Source organism: Pongo abelii, chromosome 1 (genome assembly GCF_028885655.2).
Source record: "Pongo abelii isolate AG06213 chromosome 1, NHGRI_mPonAbe1-v2.0_pri, whole genome shotgun sequence".
Classification (NCBI taxonomy): domain Eukaryota; kingdom Metazoa; phylum Chordata; class Mammalia; order Primates; family Hominidae; genus Pongo; species Pongo abelii.
The window spans coordinates 17,281,265-17,307,687 of NC_071985.2; the positions used below are offsets into that span (position 1 = coordinate 17,281,265).

Sequence of the window (26,423 nt, forward strand, 5' to 3'; positions counted from 1 at the left end):
TTACTAGGTAGAGTTGCTAGATAAAGAAATTCAGAGGTGGATTTAGGATGCTTGGTATTGAAAAAGCTCATAGGAAAACGAGCCAGTCAACTGTTTTCCTTCACCAGGGCCACACAGAGCCGGCTTTACACCCACTGGAAACTGCGTTTGGCTTTGGCTTCCTTGTGTGCATGTCTGAACTTAATTGTTAGTGGTTGGGTTTAGCAATTAAAAATACTGAATTGCAGCCGGATGCAGTGCCTCAAGCCTGTAATCCCAGCACTTTGGGAGGCCAATGCGGGCGGATCACTTGAGGTCAGGAGTTCTAGACCAGCCTGGCAAACATGGCAAAACCCTGTCTCTACTAAAAATACAAAAAAGTTAGCTGGGTGTGCTGGCGGGTGCCTGTAATCCCAGCTACTCAGGAGGCTGAGGCAGGAGAATTGCTTGAATCCAGGAGGTGGAGGTTGCAGTGAGCCGAGATCACACCATTGCACTCCAGCCTGGGCATCAAAAGCAAGACTCTGTCTCAAAAAAAAAAGAAAAGAAAAGAAAAAAAATAACTGAATTGCTTACTGAAAACTAGAGCGAAAACGTTTCATACCTGATAATCTCAGAGATCTGAGGAGCTCTGCACTATAAATAACAGCAGCATCTACTTGTTGCCATCTTCTGAGGCATGAAAAAACTACCTTTTAAAGACTTTCTTTTATAAAATAACTTCGCCTTGCTTAATCTGCAAGATGAAAAGGATATGAATGAGATCTTCATCGTGACTGTGGATTGCTGTGTGAAGTTGATCTTCCAAGTATAATAGCTTCTTGCCTATGTCTTTACACTTTTCTCCAAGTTCTGCAGAAAGGATGTAAGATTCCTGGTGAGAGGGGGGAAAACAAGATCACTTGTTAGAGCTGTGAACACAGACAGTACACAAAGGGAAGCTTCATGGAAAGAGCTCTCCCAGTTTCTGCACCTCAGTCAGAATTGTGCTAGGGCCTGTGTCTCCCCTGGAGATCAAACTTGAGAAGTTGTGAACTGATTTCAAGTTATGACCAAAGAATGAGCTTTGTCTACACAGTTCCACAGGCTACCTCCCTTGTCTGGTCATTTCAAAGTGCTGCTTCCAGTATGTCAAGTCCCGAAGTGGATTTATCAAACAGAAACCCTGAATCTTCCCGCTGTATCAATGGGCAAATTCAAAATTTAATAGGTATTCTAAAAAAAGTGGAGAGAGGGGTCACAGGAGCAACTGGGCTAACCTGTAAGCACAAAGGGAATCTTCCTTTAAGGACACAGGAATTGACTAGGGCACTGAACATGGTTGTTTACACACTGACCACAGTCCCTGAATGCTAGAATTTAAGTGCCATGAGGTGTATATTGCATATATAGCCGCTGCTACCACCACCATACACGGGAGCTTAAGCCCCATAAGAGCAGGATGATGATGTCTTTTTGCTGCTGGCTCTAGAGCCCCTGGCATAGTATCTGGCACATGACAGGTGCGTAGTATTGATTGATTTGATGAATGAACAGTTGAGTCTTAGAGCTCTTCCTTCTCTCACTTTTTCCCTTCAAACTTATTTCTATGAGCCAGAAAAGGGCCTTCTTTATGTCACTTTCCTGCACGAAACCACCACAGAGCAGAGTCTAAACTCTGCCTTCATATGACCTGCCACAAAGCCCATGGTTCAGCTGTATCCCCTCTACTCTCCTAAAGGCAAGCTAAGCTTTGCCAACCGGACTAACCCCATTGCCCTCTCTCATGCTGTTATTTTTGCCCATGCATTCTTCCCCATTCTTCTCTGAAACCCAACCTTTCCTTCTTTGCTTCAAAGGCCCCAAATAATAATTTCACCTTGTAGTGCAACCATTCTGATAAGTTCTGTGTTCACTCAAGTGAGGTAAGGGCCATGGGTTAGTCATTCATCCCAGGGCCCCAAGTTGAATCCTGGGCATGTAGAAGGCCACAGACTTGTAAAGGAAAACAATAAACAAGGTTAAGAAAATGAGAACAGAAGATAGAGATTCTTAGAATAAAGCAGGGGGAAAAGCAAGAAATGAGCTCAGAATTAAAACTTAAATGTAAAGGTAATATTTCCTTAACTAAGATTGAAAAGCTTAGAAGATACACTGAAAAATTTTTGCAGGCCAGATGCAGTGGCTCGCAGCTGTAATCCCAGCACTTTGGGAGGCTGAGGCGGGTGGATCACAAGGTCAGGAGTTCGAGACCAGTCTGGCCAACATGGTGAAACCCCGTCTCTATGAAAAAATACAAAAATTAGCTGGGCGTGGTGGTGGGCGCCTGTAATCCCAGCTACTCAGGAGGCTGAGGCAGAAGAATCACTTGAACCCAGGAGGCGGAGGTTGCGGTGATCTGAGATTGCACCACTGCACTCCAGCCTGGGCAACAGAGCAAGATTCTGTCTCGAAAAAAATAATGCTTAAGGGAAGCTATTAAGATATATATTCAGCTTAAACTACAAGTTTACTACAAAAGCTACAATGAATACCCAACAATAACAACAAAATGCCCAGGTGTGCAGTAATAGTCACTGTTAAAAATTCTGGAGACTATGCATTATATAATATTATAATCAGAGTCCACAAATAACAATTAAATCCAGGTATATAGTTTGACTTTTGCTATATTAGCTTTAAAATTTACATGCCAATGGCCAACTACCTTAGAATAAAATAGTGCTAATGGGAACTGCAAATAACTATTGTAAATATTGGAGAAGTCTAGTATACTGAAGAATGAGCTACAAGCTACAGAATGAGCTCTACACATTTACTGCAAGTAAGTGTATATAGAAAAGAAATCTAGTGGCAATAACATACAATTGTGGGGACATATGGACACAAAGGAACTTTAATGTGAAGCACCCTTGAAGGTTTACTCAAAATTGACCATAACAGTGGCGAGAAGACAGCAAATACATAGAAATCACAGATAAATATAAATATATATATACACACACATATACACACACATATATATACATATATATGTGTGTATACATATTTTTTTTTATTGATCCTAAAATAATCAGTCAAAGATGTGAATTGAGGGTAGGAGATTACACGGAAGTGTAGACACTGGATAATGACCAACGCCGTCATCACACATGAAATAAACGAGACACTAAGAAAAAGAACATCTGGGAAAAAATGATTGACGGTCATGAAACCACAAATCATACAGGAAGGAGAAAAATATAGTGTTAGCAGGAAAATATATATGACTGAAAACACATTTAAAGAGAGAAAAAGCATAGACTCAGAACAGAAAACCAAGGAATTTAAAACACCCTTAAACGAAATTAAATGACTCAATCTTCATCTTACGGCTACAACAAATATGAAATCAAAGCTAAATTAAACAAATTTAAAATACAGTTTTACATTTCTCCCCCAAACATATAATTCCTGCCTGTTTTCCTTTTTAAATGATGTGCAAATTGACAGTAATGGCACAAATTTTGGAAAGCAATTTCAGACCACATAAATTTAAATTGTTCATATCTTAGGACCCAATAATTTCCCTTCCCGGAATCCATCAAAAAGAAATAATTTTTTCATTTAAATTGAAATAACTTTTATTAAGCCCTTTTAATAAGCATGGAAGAATGCCTATCACATATATATCAAATAGAAATAAAAGATTTTTCATGCAAAGATGATGGCATTAAAAGTATAGGAAAGAGGAAATAATTGTCCAATAATAAAGGGAATAGTTAAAATAAGTTCTGGTACATTAGATTTGTATTTAGCCATTAAAGTCATCTTTAATAAAAGAGGGTTTAATGATGAAATAACTCAAATAGGCAAAGCATTAAAATATTTATAATTATTATTTTGTGGGGTAGTATTATGGGAAATTTTTATTTTCTTCTTTATACTTTCCTGAACCTTTAACATCTCTAAAATTTGGGAAAAAAGTTATCAAAAACCCTAATTCAAACCATAATGAAAAAGGAAGAAATTTACCTGAAATTTTTTTTAGTTTTTTTAAGAGATTAAAAAACAAACAACGTAGCATAAGGGAACAAATTCAGAGAGCTCAAGTCACCATGTTTGCTAAGAGAAGATCCAACTGGCATTCTTTTGTGGGGCTGTTTTTCCAAGGCACAACTTACAGGATCTCTCTCAGGCTCGTGCAGGGACCTCTACTTGTTGGTCTGACAGCTTCTGATTCTGAACTGAGAGGATACTGAATGTGAACCAGGTGGATATGACTTAAGAGATGTATTACTTTACTATAATGCTCTCACTTGGAATCTTGAGAATAGAATTAGTTTATACCTAAACTGAGAATTGACAGCTGATGAGAGGGTAGATTAATATATTTCTATCAATCTGATGGAAAATTCTGTTCTGTCCAAAGAAATCTGTCTGTCCAGAGAGAGCAGGGTGGGATCAGAACCATGGGTATCGGCTGGGTGCTGTGGCTGACGCCTGTAATCCCAGCACTTTGGGAGGCCGAGGCAGGTGGATCACGAGGTCAAGAGATTGAGACCATCCTGGCCAACATGGTGAAACTCTGCTAATAATACAAAAATTAGCTGGGTGTGGTGGCACAGGCCTGTAGTCCCCGCTACTCAAGAGGCTGAGGCAGGAGAATTGCTTGAACCCAGGAGGCGGAGGTTGCAGTGAGCCAAGATCGCACCACTGCACTCTGGCCTGGCAACAGAGGAGACTGCATCTCAAAAAAAAAAGAACCATGGGTGTCAGCTGTGCAAAGTTGCCCAGGTCCTGCCTATTAGCCCACAAATCAGGGACTAGGCAAAACTTCCTTGGCCATTTCCATGCCATGCCCAGGTATGGCAGAGTGTAGATGTGGTCATAGCAACACAGTTTTCTGGAATACTGCCTCTCCACCATCAAGAAACAGAGTTTATTACTTCTCCTATTAAACCTGGATGGCCCTTGAAATTCCTTCAATGTATAGAACATAGTGAAAGTGCCACTGCCTGACTTGCAAAGTCAGGTCATAAAAGGTGACATGTCTTTTCAGATCACCCACCCTGGAACCCAGCCTCCATGTTGTGAGGAAGCCCAAGCTACATGGACGGGCTGTTTATAGACGTCTGGATGAGAGCCTCAGCTAAAGCCCTAGTCAACAGCCAGACTTGGGAAGGACTGAACCTTCAGATGGTCCCAGCCCCTGTCTTCAAGTCATTCAGCTAACACCCAGACATTGTGGAGCAGAGACACCCTCCTCACTGTGCCCCACCCCAACTTCTGATCTACAGATCCACAAATATCATAAATAGTTCTTTTAAATCACTAAGTTTGTGGTGATTTTGATGCAGCCATAGTAGCTAAAAGAGGGGGCTTACATGGGTTGTCCCTACACAGAACCTCGCATGAGTGGATAAAACTATTGCGAAATGCTAACAGGTAGTGCATCTTCACTGGTACCTAGTTAGGGAGTTGACTGACTAGGCTTTTGAAGCTCACTAAAGTGCTAATGCCCAGACTTGTCTCAGGGAGGGGAGCTCCTACCCATGCAGGGCACTATGGCCATGAGGCTGGGAAGTGCAACAAAGACATTACAACGAGTGGCCACCGCCAGTGGTCAGTAATCCCAGATCCCTGGCTGCTGGTTCAATGTGTAAGTTATTGAACAGTACAGGCACATATTCTGAGGGGGGTGTGTGTGTGTGTGTGTGTGTGTGTGTGTATACACCAAGTACAGTCAAAATTTCCTAGAAAATTCCTCAGGAAGACATACCACAGTGAGTCCAATATATCTGACTGCAATACGACCCACAGGGCCTCACTTTCTTCCAGCTTCGGGAGAAGTGGCTCTTTCTTCAGGGGACACTTAGCAGAGCAAGGTGCTCACATCATGAGAGGCAGAAAGGTAAGAAATATACAGATTCCTGTCTCCCGGGCCCTCACACTGGCCTTGGGGCACACCCACTGCCTAGACTGAAGGACAACATTGCTGTCTATTTAAATGATCATGTCCTCCTGGTATGTGATATTTATATGTTACGGTCACACAGGATGGCATAGTCTCTGCAGGAAGCATCAAGCGTATTTCACTACTTCTAGTTTTTCCCTTGCTTGGAAAGCACCTTGCTGGAGTACGTTCTCTCAAACCAGTGGGCTTTAGGCCTTATTCTGCAGAGATCCCCTGGTAGGAGGAAAAGGGTTTTTACTGTCAACCCTACCCCAATTTCTAATTTTATCTGTTTTATTTGCTAAACCTTCATAGAAAGCTACATAATTAAATAAATAAATAAAGGGAGCCGTTGAAGAGAGTTTGTTTGCTTCTTTTAAAATAAAAGAAACTTTTTTTTCAAAGAAGGGTCTCAGTGAAAGCTTTGGAAGCACTGACATTTCTGTTTAAGCCAAAATAGTGAGTTGCAAGCCAGGTGTATTAATCAGGAGGCTCTGCCTTGGGTTATAACTGCAAGAGAAATGGAGCTTCCTTATCTTAACACTATCTTGTTTCCCAGGACAGCAAATGCATTTACAAAGATCTGCCTCCTTCAGGACTACTAAGAATGTCAGAAACCTTCCCTGAGAATCTTAATACCTAGAAGCAGAGAGTGCTGCTGGATTTGGTAGGGGTCTTAGGAATCATCCTCAAAGTTCAATTCCTTCTTTTACATACAAGAAAAGAGGCTTGAAGAGTCATTTTATTTTATTTATTTTTTTTTTTGGGGGGACAGTTTCGCTCTTGTTGCCCAGGCTGGAGTGCAATGGCGTGATCTCGGCTCACTACAACCTCCGCCTCCTGGGTTCAAGTGATTCTCCTGCCTCAGCCTCCCAAGTAGCTGGGATTACAGGCATGCGCCACCATGCCAGGCTAATTTTTGTATTTTTAGTAGAGGCGGGGTTTCTCCATGTTGGTCAGGCTGGTCTTGAACTCCCAACCTCAGGTGATCTGCCCGCCTTGGCCTCCCAAGGTGCTGGGATTACAGGCGTGAGCCACCGCACCTGGCCAAAGAGTCATGTAACTTGGGCAAAGTGGTGATGGAAAGAAATCAGAGAAGCAAACAGCGGGCGCCTGTAGACATGGTGTTCTCTTCCCTTCTACCCTCAGAACTCTGCAAAGTCTCAATTCCTGGAGGGTTCAGTCTTATTAAAGGGATATGCTCCCTCCAGGACTCAGAGGCATACTTAGTGGAGGTGACAATGATGACAACCATGACAATCTGGGATGCAATGATGGGCACAGGACCCCCCATCCACAAGTCCATAAAATATCAGGCTGGAAGCAGAGAAAAGCAAGCGGGCACATGGGAAGGGCGGCTAGAATGTCTCCTTTCCAAATAAGAACATGAGTATCCAGTCCCATCTCTCCCATCACCTCAGTGGATTCCAAATGAACATATTCTGAACCATGTCCACAATTTCACATACTGAGTGTCTCTCTGTGTGCAATTTGTAACTTTTGCTCCCATTTGTACTTTAAATTAAATGTGACAAAAAAGAGAAAGCCTGCAAGACTGATACTTGATATTTAAAAATACCACCCACTACAAAGCCACTGGGATTCCTAGCAGAAATGGAGTTTTGTAGGATTTGCAATTCTGAATGGATCATTTAAAGTACAGGTTGCTCGGCATTTCAAAGTGCCTTTGAAGACTCTCCAGTAATTTGTCTTGTCAGGCGGTCCTTTCAGCAATTCAAATTATTATTTTTTTCCTTTCTGAACATCCATCCCATCATTTAACCCTAGGCATAATTGTTTTCCCTGTGGGTCAGAATGAAAAGCAGTTACAACAGGTAAACGGACTGATTGCTACACCTAACACCCCCTCTCTTCAAAACTCTGCAGATTCCACTTCTTCCAGGAACGCTTCAATCCCGAATCTCCAACCCTGCCTACCTCTGGGTAAGAGGAGTTCCTCCCTGTGTGTGCAACCGCCTGTCTCCCTCACCAGATGATGAGGTCCTGGCCCTGCCTCCGTCGTCCTACCTTGCTCATAAAAGGTGCTCAGTAATGCTTGTTGAAGTAATGAATGGAGACTCCTGTATCTTATGAGAACTTGGAAGAAGCTATGCTGTTTTTCAGACTACACTTCCAAGAGATCATTTCACCCAAGTGTAAAGACCCAGGAAGGAAAACCAACAAGAAGAACCTTTCTGGATGCTGAACACATGCCTTTGCCTCAGTGTAGCCAAGAACAGCCTTATCTGGGATAATTTTCTTGCCACAGGGACAGCCATGGGGTCCTGGGGCCCTCCGCAATACTGCTGTACACACATGGCTTTTACTGGCCTCCAATAAAGCCCTACCATCTTCCCTGCTGTCCCTCCACACGGGTATGATTCAGTAGCACCGACTCAGCCAGGCAATATTTCAAATATAATTTGCTTAATTCACCTCATGATCAAAACCCGTAGGCCTGAATGTTTGGGCAGAAATTTTCAGCTGTGTTGAATTAGAGCTGATGTCAAATTTCTGTCCTGCTCACCCAACTCAGGGAGCATGATTTAAAAACAGAAAATAGGATTTCCTTTGTTGGGCAGGATTTTCCCATTAAAGTGACTTTCAAAAAACATTTTTCTATAAAAGTGTATACCCAGAAAAGCATTCAGTTGCTAGCCTGAGCAGATGTCTAAACCACATGCCCCAGTAGAAGAACAGTCACAAATTCCATGACCAGGGTCTCCAAGGACATTTTTACTTAGTTATAGTTCCCATAAACAAGGCTTAAGTCTTTCCCTATGACATGTGGAAGATACCAACATTTAAAATTTTAGAACTGGAGCTATATTGAAAGGGTAGGGAATATATTATGAAATAATAATGGTTGTTTTGATAAGAGAAAGTATCAGGTAACAATATCTCATCAGGCTGTATCTAGAGTGATGAGGAAATCATATTTATTATTTCTATTCTGAATAGAAAATACCTTTGGAAGAGGAAACTGTTTAAGTTAAATTGCTAGGTAGGCAGGTACTACTGTGGCTGCCAATTCTACTTAGGAAAAGCTTCCACACCTAATAGAGCATACATTTGCAGAAATGTTATCATCAGTGGAGATTTGCCACAAATTTGAGCAGATGGGCTACACCTTGGGTTGAGTCACTAGATCAAGATGATTTAAATAGTCTGTTTCTTAAAATGCTGTCAAGAGTTATTCTAAAGGGAGGGGCTATGTGAAGCCTGTAAGAGTGTCAAGAAACAGAATAAGAAAAATCTCCAAACTGAAGTAAGAAGTACTGCTAGGATTCTAAGATTAATCTGAGAAAACAGGCAGTTACCCTTTAGGTCTCTCTTTCAGACATTGTGCTGGGGGCTGTGCTGAGAAGTCATCAGTTACTTCCACCCTTGCTAGGGATCAGAGGTGCAGGGGAGGGGTTAGTACCTGTAGCTCTAGCATGAACCTCCACCTTGGATACGGTACTCTTTGCTGTGATTCAACTGCTTACCCAGATCCTTATTTCCCTCGGCTGTGTAATAAGGCATCAGCAATACCTACCCACAAAAGTATATTTGCCTATCCACAAAAATATTTAATTCCTGCAGTAAAGTCACAGGCTACACAGTAAAAAAAAAAAAAAAAAAAAAAAAGACAGGTGTTCCCTTATGGCCATCAAGCCAACTGTTTACATATTTTACATATTTTGGGGCTATAGCAGTATTTAAGTTTTTAAAAAAATTTTAAAACATAAAATTGAACACAGCACACATACATGCTTACAAGCCAAAAATGCTACTTGAGCCTCATAATGGTTGTTACATTGTGAAGTTTCACTCCTTCTCCTCTGGCTTGAGGTAAACCAGATGTGATTACCACCATCCGTGAGCTTAGCTGATGCACCAAACTATTTCCTTAGTTTAGTATTAAAATCACTGCCTTAAATATGTTCCTTTGGGCTGTTTTCCAAAATATATGCTTGGCAAATATATTCCAGGAATGCGATATGGTTTTCTCTTTCTTTTTAAAATATTATCTACAAAAAGAATATTTACTTCAAACAAATGCCTGCCCACAACACAAAGAATGTATTTCACATGTATTTGACATAGATTTTACGGTGTTTGTCTTTTCATATAAATGCCAAGTTCTACAGTCATGTAAATGCCAACAAGCAGAGAGGCAAATTTGAGACACTAAGGGTATATCTTTATTACTCTATCTGATACGAGTATTCATCCAAATATTCAAATTACACGGTTACTCCCTGAGTAACTGCGTGTTTCTTTTAAAAGCATCCAGATGTCATCAGTGGTAAAGAAAGCATCTGAAATATTTAGATCTCTTTAGGTCAGAGCAAGCAATGAATTGTCTTCAAGTATCTGCATGCTTGTTTTGAAGGTGGCTCGGAGAAACAAGCTCTAAATAAAAGTAATTAACAGAACCAAACAAATTGTTAGAAGAAGAAATTCTTGCTAATTGGCATATGTTAATTGGCCTGTGGTTTCTAGTTTACTTGAAGGGCAACCTTTGAAAAGCTACAGTTTATATTACACGATCATGCAAGAGGATGTGAACTGCTTTTCTTTAAGCACACTGAGTTTGCTCGTCAAATCTGAATAAAACCAAACTTCATTAGAACCCTCTGAGAAAAATAATCCATTTGAATCCAAAATGAGATTAATGGCACCGGCTAGTACCTAGATACAGTCCATTTAACAAAAGGATTCAGATTCTGGGGATAGGGACATCCAACCCTAAGGCCCTTTTGTATAAGAAAATAAAAATGAAAAGTGGTTTGAGGGATTCCTTTTAAGGGAATGCGTTCTTTGAGCTAAGAAATATTGAACTGTAAAGGGAAACTATTGAAGACAGAATCAAATCCCAAACTCCATCCAGGTTCACTTTATAGTAAAACAAATTTGAACTTTAAGTGTTTTATTGTAAACTGTGCAACTATGAGACTACCATAGTCACTGTTTTTAAATGTCAGCATTTAATCCTGGTTCTGGATGTCACCCCTTCCAAGTGACAGCTTGCTTCCCACCCTAAAGTCTCAGGCACCCCTGTAGTTTGCTGGAAAGAGATAGGGATGCTATGGTTGGTGGTATCTACTCTTTCCCTCAAAAGGCACTCAGACAAAGAAGAGCAAAGGACTACTCTTCTTTTCTCTCACTGTTACCCAAGCTTGTTGGCCTGAGGTTCCTAATCATATCAGCAAAATAAGATCTGCTCTGCCATAATCAATGGTTCCAGGAAATACCTGGGGGCCGGGTGGAGGAGGGGGTGTGGAATAACCAATGGCTGGCAAAGCAGAAACACCAGCATATTCAGAATGGAAGGCATTAAATGATTCACTGAAAAAGTCAGTGCAGTAAGTCTTGGGCAGAGGTAAGATAATTTTACACAGGAGTTTCATGGAACTCCAGTCCTCATCTCCTGCCTGCTCCTGGTTAGGAAGGGCAGGAATAGCTCACGACCAGCTTGTGGGGGGACCAGAAGCTCCTGGGGAGCGGAAGCTCTTGACTTTAACTGCCCTGGCTGCCCAGTGGTGGGGAAATCAAATGCACTGTAGCTATGATGAGGGGGCAGGGTGCGATCTCATTTTCCACATTACAAAAATTCTCAGCTACTCCCAGGACACCACTGAGGATTCATTGGATAACAAACACCTCCTCTGCTACAAACGCAGAAAACGAGTCCTTGCCATTCAGGCAGAGGCCATCCTGCTATCGATCCCTCAGTGTGCACCAGTGAATGACAAGGAATTTCCAAGGTGAACGGCGTCACCAAGAGCCCTGAGGTTGTTTTCCTCAGAAGCGCTGAACTATTTTTAATTAGTGGAAAAAGGGCCACCATGAGGCCCTGGAGCATGGAGCAAGCTTCCACCATATTCCGAAAGAAGGAGAAGCCAGCAGATCAAAGGAGTCCCCTTCCTTCCCTTGGGCAGGTGAAGGAGGCTGACAAGCTGATGACAGTAATTAACTGAGAGAACCAGCAGGAGCCAGCTCACTGAACAGAAGAAACACCTCTCTTAGCCACCTGCCAGCTTGTCCCTGGACTCTGCTTTCTCTCTCAAATTCAGTGGCCAGGGCCAGGCCAGGGCCAGGGTCTTAGTAAGCCTGCGCACTTCTGTTTCTATTGGTCAAGTTGCATTTGTTTCTTAACTTCTGTAGGCCAGTTGTATTTAAAAATCCTAATTATACAATCTAAATAAATACTACGTAGAGCGATGAAATATTAGCGTGAAAAAAAAGTGCCTGTTTCCATAAAAAGTAAGCTGGAAACCTTGGAAAGACTCAATAACATTTAAGAGAGAGGGGGAGGCCAAGAATTGTTTTGCAAGTGCTCTTAACGTTTCCAACCCACTTTAAAGACACCAAAAGTGGAAATTGTTAATGATGCATGACAGGTGAGGTTTACACAAGGAGGGTCACGTGAAAAGCCAATCAGCAGGCTCTACAAACAGAAATCCTTGGTCCGATATCGAATGAATAGCAAATGAGAGGGCACGTTTTCAGCTAGAAACAAAAAGATTTAAAATACACATGTATCATCTTTTATGATTCTCTGTCTTTTTTGACTTTTTAAATTAACCAACCAATTACCAACCCTGGTTGCATCCTGGTTGCTTCTACTGCTCTGCTCTTGGGAAAGATGGCTGGGTTTGCAAAACTTCAAAATGTAGTGGAGATAGAACTTTTCTTCATGCCCTAGCTCTTTGCTTTCTCCCCAAAGACATTAAACAAAAAGAGCAAAACCGGCTAATGGGTAAGTGAACATTTTTCCCTTGTCAGTTCTTTTCAAAAGTGGGAGAGATATCAAGAGATCACACATTTAGGGATGTGCTCCTTGGAGAGTCAAAGTGAGTTTCTAGCTGTCCCTGGGCCAGTAAGTGTCAGAGAAAGAAAAAATCAGATCTGGAACCATTATGGCTGAAGAGGAAGCACTTTTGCCCCACAGAGACATTTCTAGATATAGAAATCAGTTTAAGACAAGGAGGACAAACATCTTCATTGTGGATCACTTTTTCCAGCTTTTTTTCATGTGAAATTGAGTAAAAAAAAAAAAAAAGGAATGGAGATACTTATGTTGTGGCTCACAGTATGATACCCCGAAGTGTGACACTTTGGTATGCTGAGTACTTTGAACCAAAGGAGATTGGAAGGCCTCAGAAGCAAGGTCTCTCTGACCTTCTCTTGCCCTCCTCTCTCACACCCCTTTTTCTCCCTGGATGCAAGCCATAGAAACCAGAATTCCTCTTCCTCAAAGCCAGTCTTAGAAACTAGGACTCCTCTCCCCCAAAGCAAACATAAAACCTAGAAAGGTCACTCTCCTCCTTCTCCCTTGAAGACCCTCCATTTAGAGGAGTCCTTGCCCCACACCCAAGAGGAATAAATACTACGCAGAGTGTCCAGGAAGAATCTGAACAGACAGGACTTGCTGGTCCGCTCACCCCCGCAGTCTATAACCATTAGATCATACCCATTTTGTCCAATCACATTCCTTCATAGCTGACTATTCTGCATTAAACCTGAGCATAAAAATAGTTTTCCCTGGGTCTTTGGGTCTTCATTTCTGAAGCCTCCTGTGTCATGTAAAACTCTGATTAAATAAATGTGTTATGTTTTTCTCTTGTTAACTTGATTTTGTTATAGGAGTGTTAGCCTTTAATGATGGCTGAGGAAAGGTGTCACACCTTTCCACCCCTAAACTTACAATGCTTTTTGAAGACCTCAATCTGAACAAATGAGGCTACATGGTTGCGTTGTGTCTTATTGCTAATTCCTTTCATTGCAGCTGTGTTCACACACTGGCTACTCACATACTGCATGCAATGACTCAACATTGCCAGGTCCTCTTTTGACCTCTTTGGTACCAGAGAGCTACTGGCTCAGAAAGGAAGCAGCTGGGATGAGAAGTCTGGGAGATTGGTACTGTCCAGGGAGCCCATTATGTACAAAAAGTAGTGGAAACAGAAAGCACCCCGCCGGCTAGGTTGCAGACAGGAAAGAAAAAAATTACGCAGATATTACGGCCAGAACAGCCAGTACAAAAGAGCCACCTCACAGCGGAGGAAGCCTGGCTCACTGACTTCCCTGGCTCCTGTCTGGCCCCCATACAATTTCTGTAACATCTATGAACCAGGGCCAACAGCAGCTGATAGTTTCCAGAGTCCTCAGAAAGGCTTGGAGAAGAGCTATCATGAAACTGGAAAAGAAAAGGGCTCTTACAATTCGAGGAAGTTCATGCTAAGATTGGCACTGAGCCCTGTTGCTGACTTCCTCTGTAACAAAGTCCAAAGCAAATTGCTTCACCTTAATGGGCCCAGCTGTAAAATGGGGGAATGGTGCTCAGCAGCCTGGCAAGGACGGTAGACCCAGGAAGGTGTTAATCAATGACAAATCACTTGTGATAACAAAGTATCAACAGAATGCATATCACCACGTTGGCCAGATAAGCACGGAAAAGGCTTTGAAAACTCTCCCTGTGGACCTCTATAAGAAGTCAGTAATTTTTCATGGAAGATTTGGGTCAAAAAGAAATTGACTGCCTTCAGGGCATCAAGCTTCAGTAGAGAAACCAGTATAGGATGGTCAGACCCAGCAGGGAGTTCCAAAGCAAAACCAACCCAGAGCTGCAAAGTAAATAGACACTTTAGCCACAGGATAAATGCAAAGTATCCAGACTTCAATGGCTCCCTGGAAAACACAGGCAGGAAAACAAAAGCACCTTCCTAATGAGACCCTTGTTATCATTTCCCTGTACCTTCCGTAGTCTAAAATCCTGGACCCGAATACAAACGAGATTTTTCCTTCGTTAAACCTTTCTCTGACTGGGTATCTTCCACTAACTCATTGCTCATGTCTACTTCTTGACAAAAAGTGAGTATATTATACATGGAAAGGAAAATTTAAAAATCTCAAACACCCTCAAACTCCTTATGCAAAAGGGAAAGTTAAGCCTGGAGACTGAGTCATGCAACACCTCTTCCAAACAAATAGCTGTTGCTAGCATTATGCATACAAAAAGCATTTTAGAGATGCTTGTGACTGCCAGAAAGAGTGGTAGAAACAAAAGTTAACACAAATTAGCCTCTACTATGTATGCGTCTCTCACTTTGAGATGCATTCTTTTATTTAAATCTTCATTACAGCCTCATGAGATAGTTTTCATTATCCTCTCATGTCGTGGTGGTGTTTTTCTTAACAGATGTGGAGATGCGGCCTGTAAGAGGCCTAACTGAGGATCACGGCAGACTCAGACTTGAGCCTTGTGCCCTTTCCAGAAGGCCAAACTGCCTTTTGATAGTCCTGAGACAAAAGCACTGACTCAAACATCTATAGCCTGGTTTTCAAATAGGTAGACATTTAAAAAAACTTTTTTTTAATAATTCTTATAAAGTCATACACAGTAAAATTCACTCTTTCCGATGTAAAGTTATGGATTTAGACATATGCACAGTCACGTAACTACCACCACAATCGAGAGAGAATACTTCTATCATCCGTCCCCAACTTCCACACACCAAATTTCTTCCTGTTGCTCTTGTAATGAGTCCCTTCCCCTTTCCTGGCAACAATTTATCTGTTTTCTGGCCCCATAATTTTGCCCTTCTCAGAAAACGTTGTCTTAAAATCCTTGGCACTCATGAATTCAAAGAATGGCTGCCCTCTCTGTGAAAATAAATCCACCACTGCGATACAGGAACAGGGAAATGATACCGAAAGCCAGCAAAAGCTATAAGGTCCCCTCTAAAGCACCCACTCACCCCCAAGAAAGCAACAAATAAATATAAGACATCCTCAGCATTTCAGTTGGTGGAGAGGATCTGGGAGGCTTTCTGGGGGACCCCTGGAGCACTCAAACAGCAGCCACCACAGGACCTAGGATAAGGCTCCACTCTTTATTCATCCTTGACCCCAAGCTTCCTATTTTTCAACAAATATAGCTCTGTGTTCTTATAGCCAGATAGTGAAATTGACAGGTGCTTATAATGTTATGCAGGAAAATGAATCCTCCTATGCCTGGAAAAGTCTGTCCCCAGAGAGCCTGGAGGGCTCAGGGCTCAGTGGGTAGGGCAGAGAAGGAGGGAGAGAGGGAGGGAGAGAGTGATGGGGTTCAGAATACACTACCCCAAAATATGGCACCTTGGCATTTGAGGAACAGCAGAAGCAGGAAAGTCTCTCTGACCTTCTGCAGCCATTCTCTCCTGAAGCAGGCCATAAATAATTCTCTGACCTTCCTCTAAAGTAGATTATAACACCCTCATCTTTAAAGTGTGCAACCTATACCCAAAGGAAAGGAGTATCCTTATCTCTGAAGACACAGGGATTCAGTGAAGAATCCGAGCAAACAGGCCTTGCTAAGCTCCTCCCAGTTTATTGCCATTAAATCATACTCCTTTTGTCCAATTATACTTCTCCACATCTGTCTGCTATTCTTCAAACTTAAGCATAAAAAATACACTGGTTTCTGTTGCTTTGGGTCTTCATTTTTTTGGCAGGCTCCTGTGTCATGTAAATTTTATATTAGGCACATTTGTACATTTTTCTCTTGTTACTCTGTCTGTATAGGTGCCTCAGCTGAGAACCTTTAGATGGGTAAAGGAAAGATATTGATTTTTCTCCCCTACAGGAGTAAGGGATCTCTGCTGAATCAGTCCTGGCCTCCAGCAGAATTAATGACCCAGGGACTCCATCACATACCTGGCGTGTCTTCTGACTGCCCCACACCGAGCTCCTCCTGGTAGCTCACTTTGGAAAGCCAGACACACCTTCAAAGACTCATTCCCAGAGCCTGCAGTTTCTTCCACCCAGGAATAAACCCTTGCTTAGGTGGCACTTCCCTCCACCCCAGAATATTCTTTCAAGCCATCCACTTGCAGCAGGTGGTAACTTTTCAACACCTCTACCCAGAGCATTGGAGGCCAGGCTTTGCTGGAGGATTCCACCTGCAGCACCTGGGTTAACAAAAGAGTTCAGATGTCTATAAATTAACGTAGAGCCTGTGACTGGGCCAGCAAGGATGCAGAGTGACAGTGGTTGCTTTCTTATAAGACCATGCAATCCAAATGTAGGATCAAGGATCAATTTTCCAAGCAGTCCAGAGGCAGTGACTAAGAACACAAATGTCTGCTCTCTGAAGGCCATGGTCCTGCAGATGGGATGTGAGACTGGCAGGGCTGGCCTGGGGAGGTGGCAATTTCCCCACCCACCAGTGGTGAGTCCTGGCAAAGACCCAGGGAGGAAGCACAGCTAACATCTAACATCAACCATGAGACTTGAAAGCTATGTGTCATGTTCCTCTAGCCTCTCCATGCTATTTCCTTTCCACACTCAGAACACCTGGGAACCTGGGCCAACAAAGAGCTCTGAAGACTCAGGTCATGGCACTGAAATCAGGAAAAACTTCCTAGGGCCTTTTTATGGAAAAGACTCTTGTTAGGGTGGGAGGACGAAAGTGAGGAGTGGAAGGGGAAGGGAGAGAGGAAAGAGAGGAGAGAAAAAGAAAGTTAAATAAAACCATATTTTAATTTGTAATACATATATCTCAGGCCAAACTTTAGTTGTGTTTATGAAAGAAGAACATTATAAACATTCACGATGATCTAGTTTTGGTAAAAACAATTAATGGGATAAATACATATATTTGAATGTTTCATTCAAATAAATAATATATTGTAATATATAGATTCGAAATACATAGTTAAATATATATGATATATTATATATAGTATATATGTTAAATACCATGTATGGCATATATAATCTATAGTGTATATAATAACTATGTTATATATGACATATATAATGTATGCTATATATGGTAATTCTATATTAGACTGCATATTCTAATTCTAGCCACTAAATTAGAATGAAAATGGAACTAAATATGCCAAAAGTTGGGTTTTTTTGCTCTTCTATATTTCAAACTTCTACAAAAATTCTACTTTATTTTGTAATCATATTCAAGAGTTATTGAAACTTTTAAAAGTTTATATGCTCAATGGGAAGCCCTCCCAATATTTATTGTTCCCATTTGGAGCATGGTCCCAAAGCACCCCTTAGAATAGGGGTCCCCTCTGGAGGCCATGTAGAAAGGACAGACCTCTTTCTGTTCACCTCCAGCACAGTGCAGAGAGGGGATGAAGTGAGCTTTCCATTCTTCCAATGCCTGCAAAGGGGTCTTCCTTTTATCCTCGGAGTGGAGCCTAGGGGGAAAGGGAGGAGCAGCTGTACAGGCAGCTCCCTCTAAGTCATCCATCTGCCTCTCATCTTCTACAGACAGGCTTCCCCTGGCTTCCTGGAGTTGTAGGCTCTGGATAAGCAATTGACAAGCTTCCAAGTCAGCTTCCCACACTTTCCCAAGCAGTGGACACTTGCAGCTGAGACAGAGAGGAAACAAAGGCATAAAAATGAACTCAGTGATGTTTCATCATACCAGGTCAATAGCTTGCCTACCTGGCTAAAAGTCAGCTAGTCATCTTATACTTGATGACTTAATTTCACAGTGATAAATTATTTCAACTAGAAGATTCATCGGAGGGACTAAATTTGCACACCATCAAGTCACCATGAAATGTGTTGGTCCTCAGCTGCTTGGTCTGCAAAGGCATCCAAAATCTTATGTATTTTTCCAGACTCAGCAGCCCAATACAACACAGTTTCTGCTCATATCTGTGTTTCCAGCCCTACTGATTTGCTTTGAATCCTCAGACCTGTCCAATTCTTCCAAGCTAGATCATCTCTCTCCATCCATTCCCCACCAGCAGACATATACTCAGGCCTTCATCTGACTAAATCATATTATCTTCAGAACTCGGCTTAAATAACTTTTTTGGGAGAAACATTCCCTGCCTTCCAACTGGAAAATATGATGGATCTCTTAGCATTTTTTACTTGTATTTCAGAGTATTTATCACAATTCTAATTATTTATGCGATTATTGTTTTCTTTTCCCTGAGGGCAGGGCTTGTAACTATGTTGTTCTCCACTCTATTGCTAGACTCTATTGTATTAGTCTGTTTTCATTCTGCTAAAAAGAACTGCCCAAGACTGGTTAATTTATAAAGGAAAGAAGTTTAACTGACTCACAGTTCAGCATGGCTGGGGAGGCCTCAGGAAACTGACAATCATGGCAGAAGGTGAAGGGGAAGCAAGGCACCTTCTTCACATGGTGGCAGGAAGGAGAAGTGCAGAACAAAGGGGGAAAGAGCCCCTTATAAAGCCACCAGATCTCATGAGAACTCACTATCCTGGGAACAGCACTGGGGAAACTGCCCCCATGATTCAATTACCTATACCTGGTATCTCCTTTGACATTTGGGGATTATGGGGATTACAATTCAAGATGAAATTTGGGTGGGGACACAAAGCCTAACCATGTGATTTCATCCCAGCCCCTCTCAAATCTCATGTCCCTTTCAAATTTCAAAACCAATCATGCGTTTCCGACAGTACCCTAAAGTCTTAATTCATTCCAGCATTAGCCCAAAATTCCAAGTCCAAAGTCTAATCTGAGACAAGGTAAGTCTCTTCCACCTAGGAACCTGTAAAATCAAAAACAAGTTAGTTACTTCCAAGATACATTAGGGGTACAGGCATTGGATAAATGCTCCATCCCAAATGGGAGAAATTGGCCAAAACAAAGGGGCTACAGGCCCCATGCAACTCCAAATTCCAGCTGGGCAGTCAAATCTTAAAGATCTGAAATGATCTCTTTTGACTCCATGTCTCACAACCAGGTTATGCTGATGCAAGAGATGGGTTCCCATGGTCTTGGACAGCTCCACCCCTATGGCTTTGCAGGGTACAGTCCCCCTCCTGGCTGCTTTCACAGGCTACCATTGAGTGTCTGCAGCTTTTCCAGGTGCATGCTGCAAGCTATCAGTGGATCTACCATTCTGGGGTCTGGAGGTTGGTGGCCCTCTTCTCACAGCTCCACTAGGCAGTGCCCCAGTGGGGACTCGGTGTGGGGGCTCTGACCCCACATTTCCCTTCCACACTGCTCTAGCAGAGGTTCTCCATGAGTGTTCCACCCCTGCAGCAAACTTCTGCCTGGAAATCCAGGCGTTTCCGTATATCCTCTGAAATCTAGGCAGCAGTTCCCAAACCTCAGTTCTTGACTTCTGTGCACCCACAGGTCCAATACCACATGTAAGCCTCCAAGGCTTGGGGCTTGCATCCTCTGAAGCAACAGCCTGAGCTGTACGTTGGCCCCTTTTAGCCATGTCTGGGACACAGGGCACCAAGTCCTGAGACTGCACAAAGCTGCAAGGCCCTGGGTCCAGCCTACAAAACCATTTGTTCCTCCTAGGTCTCCAGGCCTGTAATGGGAGGGGCTGCCATGAAGACCTCTGACATGCCCTAGAGACATTTTCTCCATTGTCTTGGGGATTAATATTTGGCTGCTTGTTACTTATGCAAATTTCTGCAGCCAGCTTGAATTTTTCCTCAGAAAATGGAATTTTCTTTTCTATTGTATCATCAGGCTGTGAATTTTCTAAAATTTTATGCCCTGCTTCCCTTTTAAACATAAGTTCCAATTAGAAATCATCTCTTCATGAATGCATAAAAATGAATTCTTTTAAGAGCACCCGAGTCACGTCTTGAATGCTTTGCTGCTTGGACATTTCTTCCACTAGATAACCTAAATCACCTCTCTCAAGTTCAAAGTTCCCGAGATCTCTAGGGCTGGAGCAAAATGCTGCCCATCTCTTTGCTAAAACATAACAAGAGTCACCTTTGCTCCAGTTCCCAACAAGTTCCTCATCTCTATCTGATACCACCTCAGCCTGGACTTCATTATCCATATCACTATCAGCATTTTGGTCAAAGCCATTCAACAAGTCTCTAGGAAGTTACAAACTTTCCCACATCTTCCTGTCTTCTTCTGAGCCCTCCAAACAGTTCCAACCTCTGCCTGTTACCCAGTTCCAAGTCTCTTTCACATTTTTGGGTATCTTTATGGCATTTTCAACATGCATCATGAACTCAAATATATAGCATGCGCAGCACGCAATGTAAATGTGTGGAGCAGGGAAGGGATGACATACACCATGACAACTAATATTCAGCCTCAGTGGTAGAAGGTAATAGAAAGGAGTGACTATGGCTAGTTGGGAGTACATATCCCTGTATATGGAGCACATCATCAACTCATCAGCTCAGGCACACTGAAACTATGAGGAATGTAAATTCAATGCTGACAAAAATTTTGACTTTTTTTTTGGAAAACCAAAAATCAGGAATTTTCAATGAAAATATATATTTTCACCCATCCAGACAGCTTCACGCTCGATATTTTCTACAGACCTATCTTCCATTTAATAACCCTTCCTTCTACTGTCTCGAATCTGCTGTTCAATCCACTATTGTGTTCTAAGTTTCAGTTACTTTTAATTTGATTTTCTTTTATATATTCCAGTTCTCTGTCAAAATTCTCCATCATGTTCCCTGTTTTCTTGGACATATTAATTAACATTCTCTCAAAGCCCATGTCCATAAATGATGAGATCAGAAGGATAAAGAAGGAATTAGGTAGAAGTAATATTAGAAGAGATTATCAGCTAAGAATATCATGTATTGACAAAGAACATCAAACCACACATTTAGGAAACACTACAACTCAAAATAGGAAAAGATCAAAGAAAACACATACCTAGGCCCATCATAATGAAACTTCTAGACATCAAAGACAGAACAAAACTCTTAACAGCAGGTAGAGAAAAGAAAGGCAAATTAACTTCAAAGGAACAAAAATATGGATGACAGAAATGGTGAAAGCTAGGAGACAATAAAACATCTTTAAAATGCTGAAAGAAATTAACTGGCAATCTAGAACTATGCAATTATTTGAATTTTCTTCAAAAATAAAAGTAAAATAGGCTAGGCATGGTGGCTCATAACGGGTAATGGGACTTCTCATTTACAAGAAGCATTTTATTTATTGATGGTGATGAGTGAAAAATCATCAAGCAGTACATTCATGATGTATGTATTTAATGTCTACGCCAATATAAAATAACAAAAAGAGAAAGAAAATATAAGAAAAGGAGGAAGGCAAGAAGGGAGGAAGGAAGGAATGAAGGAAGGAAGGAAAGGAAAGGAAGAAGGATGGAAGGAAGGGAAGAAGGAAGGAAGGAAGGAAGAGAGGGAGGGAGGGAGGGAGAGAGGGAATAGATTTTCTGAGAGATGCACTGCAGCAGGAGTGCAGGAATGGGGTCTGGTCCACACTAGAAACAACAGTCCTTAGTTGGGAGCACTTTGGTATTTTTATTTTCCTAATTTTAGCCAATCTAATAGGTAAAAGGTGGGATCTCATTTGAAGTTGCATTTCTCCACTAGGATCATTTCATAGCCACTCAGATTTTCTTCTGTGAATTATCTTTTCATATTCATTGCCTATTTATTCTTTTCTTGGGTTCCCTATCCTTTTCCCAAGGGTTTTGTTGAAGGAGACATTTTATTACCACTTCAATATCTTTAAATTTTATACTCTATTCAAGTTTTCCATTTATTCTTCTGTCCATTTTAATATTTTATATCCTTTATATAAATTAATCCTTTTTTAATGAATTTCAAATGTATTGTTACATGTTTGTTCATATTTTTAAAAACTATTTTAAAAATTGCTTGTTTGTAGATCTCCTTTTCAGGATGTGTTTTACTTATTCTTTTTCTGATTTATCTTATTCAGTCTTATCAAAGGTTTGCTATCTTATTACTCCTTTCAAAGAACTAATTTTTCCTTTGTTAATCTTCATATTGATCTTTGTTCACTATTTCATTGATTTGTTTTTATCTTATATTTCCATTTTCCCCATTTCTTTGGATTTATTATCTTACTTTTTATTAGCTTCTGTAAACACTTAACTCATTTGTTTTCTTTTTCATATTTTCTTCTTTTGAAATTTTAATGTTATAATAAGCATATTTAAAGCTCTTAATTTTTGTCTGAGTAATATTTTAACCATGTCCAATATATGTTTATTTAAAGTTTTAATTATTAAATATTTTAAATATACAGAAAAATATGGAAAATAATTTAAGAAACACTTGTGGGCCTATCACAAAATCTATCAATTTGAAATATTTTTCTGTAATTGCATTATATATATTTTTAGAATTTACAGCATTGTTGTCCAGCAGATTTTACAGACAGCCTTTTCACTATCTTTCCTAATGGTTCCCTTGTTAATTCAAGGGCTGTATAGTGATATGTTTTTTCGTTTCTAAATAGAATAAATTTTTTTCACCTCCCTTTTTGTTAGATTAATATCTAATTTTATTACATACTGGTTGAGAATTAACTCTATAAAATTATCTGAGGGTTCTCCTATCACCTAGTACTTCACTGATTTTTTGTAAATTTTCCATATGTGTCCAAAAAGAATAAGCATTGTGTTCACTGAGTGGAAATGAAGGCATATTATGCTATTAAAATTTTTATATATTTGTTTTTCTTGTTGTTTTCTTCATCTATGAGTTTCTGAAATGAGTGTTTTAAATTTCCAACTATAATTCTTGATTCTTCTATTTCCTCCCATAGTTTTATTGGTTGTTTTATGAGTCTCAGATTATGATGTTAGATACCTAGGGGTTCCAATCATTATATTTTCTAACTGCTTCTTTTCTGTATATGGCAATTTTCATTGTTGATATGATATTTTAGCCTTAAAGTCTAAATTGTCTGATATTAAAATTGTTATTCCAACACTCTTTTAGTTCAATTTTACCCAGCTTATCTTTTTACCATTCTATGTTTTCAGTCTATTTGCATATTTTTAAAATGACTCCAATACAAAACATTTGCTGAATTGCATAAAACCCATTCTAAGATTTTATCTTTGGATTGCTGGTTTTAACCCATGTACTCTTATTACTGTGTAATTATTGGTGTTTTCTCATTGATTTCAGCCAAGTCTTTCAATTAAAAAAATTCCCTTTTTTCTTTTTTCTATTTTCCTTTTTCTTTTTATTAAATTCACATACAATTGTAAGAAAGAGTATAGAGATCTCATGTACCTTTACCCAGTTCTTCATAATGGTAACACTTTGCGAAACAATAATGCAATATCATGCCAGAGTATTGACATTGATAAAATCCACTGATCTTCGTCAGAGTTCCCATTGTGTGTGTGTTTTCATAGTTTTAAACGATTTTATCACTTGTGTAAGTTCAGGTACCCCTTACCACATTCAAGATACAGAATAATTCAATTATACATGAATATCCACGCCCCTTTTATAACCACACCTGCCTACGTCCCATGCCTCCCCCTCCCTAGTCCCTGGAGACCACTAAGTCTGTTACTCCTTTTTAAAATGTTGTCATTTCAAAAATGTTATATAAACAGAATCATAAAGTAGATACCTTCAGGGATTGGCTTTTGTGTGTGTGCATGTGTGCTCAGCATAATTCCCTGGAGACTCGTGTATCAATTGTTTATTCCTTTTTAACTGCTGAGTAGTATTCCATGCTATGTATGTACCACAGCGTGTTTAACCATTCACCCACAGAATGACATCTCAGATACTCCTAGTGTGGGGATATTATGAATAAAAGATGCTATGAACATCTGTGCATAGGTGTTTGTGTGAAATTAAATTTTCATTTTTCTGAAACAATTGTCCAACAGCACAATTGCTGCGTTGTATCATAGTTACATGTTTAGTTTTGTAAGAAACTGCCAAACTGTTTTTCAGAGTGGCCAACCATTTGCATTCTTATCAAAAATGCATGAGTGATCTTGTTTCTTTGCATCCTCACCAATATTTGGTGTTATAATTTTTTTTTGTTTTTACCATTCTGAGAGATGTGTAATGTTATCCCATTGCAGCTTCAATTTCCATTACCCTCATGTCTAATGATGCTGACTGTCTTTTCACGTGCTTCTTTGCCATCCATATAGCCTCTTCAGTGAGGTGTATTTTATGTTTTTTGCCTCTTTTCTACTCGAATTAATATTTTTTAGTGTTGGGTTTTGAGACATTATACATTCTACATACTAATAAATTTGTCAGATATATATGATTACAAACATGTCTCCCATTCTCTAGCTTGTCTTTTCATCCTCTTCACATGAATCTTTACAGAGCAAAAGGTTTTACTTCAAAGAGGTTCAGTCTATCAATGTTTCCTTTTACTTCAGTGTGCTTCTAGTGTCGAGTCTTAGAAATCTTTGCCTTGCCTTAGGTCTCAAAGACTGACTCCTTTTTTTTTCCTAAAAGTTTTATAGTTTTGTATTTTACAATTAGGTCCTTGATCCATTTTAAATTAATTTTTGTATGAAGTAGGAGACTTAGTTTGAGTTCATCTTTTTGTCTATAAATGTTCAATAGCTCCAGCTCCATTTGTTAAAAATTCTATTGTTCCTTCATTGAATTACTTTTATACCTTTGCCAAAAATCATTTGAACATATTTTTATGGACCTATTTTTAGGGTTTCATCTCAATTTATTTATAATATGTTGGATTATATCTCTTTGCATATTTTGCATAATAATTGCTCTGTGTATTACAATATGCTGGTGGCATCACCATCAACTGGCACCAATATTTTACTACTTTAAGTATGCAAATAAACCTCCCTTCCATTTCAGCCTCTACCTTCTGCACTTTAAAATATTATTGCCTGGCATGGTGGCTCACGCCTGTAATCCCAGCACTTTGGGAGGGCGAGGCAGGTGGATCACCTGAGGTCAGGAGTTGGAGAACAGCCTGACCAATACGGTGAAACCCCATCTCTACTAAAAATGCAAAAATTAGCTGGACACAGTGGCACATGCTTGTAGTTCCAGCTACTCAGGAGGCTGAGACAGGAGAATCGCTTGAACGTGGGAGTTGGAGGTTGCGATGAACCGAGATCGCACCACTGCATTCCAGCCTGGGTGACAGAGTGAGACTTTGTCTCAAAAATAAAATAAAATATTATTGTCTTAAGTATCAGATGACATTAAAATTTTTGTCTCAATCACCATAATACAATACATAAAACACATGAGGTAAAGGATAGTCTACTGTGTTTCTACTCTTTTCATCATTTTATATCACTTTCTGTACCTCCCAGATAATTTCGTTTAGCTAATCTTTAATCTGCTAACAACAAATACATGATAGTTTTCTTCATCTGGGAATATATTTATTTCCTCTTCATTCTTAAAGGATAATTTTGCTGGATGTAGGATTGTAGGTTGACAGTTCTTTTCTATTATCATTTGATAATTGTGCCACTTCTTTCTGGCTTCCATAGTTTCAGATGATAAATTCACCGTTATTGAAATTTTGTTTCCCTATAGGTAGTAAATCTCTCTGGGTGTTCTCTAGGATTTTTCCTTGTCTTTAGTTTTCAGAAATTCAATTCTTATGTGTCTTAGTGTGGATTTATTTTTATTTATTCTCCTGGGGATTTGTGTAGCTTCTTGAATCTGTAGGATTGTGCCTTTCACCAAATTCGGGGAGCTTTTAGCCATTGTTTCTTCAAATATTCTTTAGCCTCACTCTCCTTTTCTCCTTTTAGAACCCAATGATATAAATGGTGGATTTTTG

General features: G+C 40.3%; 1 protein-coding gene across 4 annotated transcripts in view; it reads right to left on the minus strand.

The window, feature by feature from the left end:
- Positions 1 to 26,423, minus strand: part of DISC1 (DISC1 scaffold protein) — a 422,688-nt gene that overhangs the window by 13,915 nt on the left and 382,350 nt on the right. For 2 of the 4 annotated variants that reach the window (XM_024249403.3, XM_024249406.3), the window contains 2 exons: positions 17,982 to 18,258; positions 736 to 853 (listed from right to left, as the gene is read on the minus strand). In XM_024249403.3, coding sequence (XP_024105171.2) covers positions 736 to 853; positions 17,982 to 18,258 — 395 coding nt within the window. Of the gene's footprint in view, positions 1 to 481; positions 854 to 17,981; positions 18,259 to 26,423 lie in introns of those variants that run through there. The other 2 variants (XM_054561502.2, XM_054561508.2) reach the window with 1 other exon arrangement.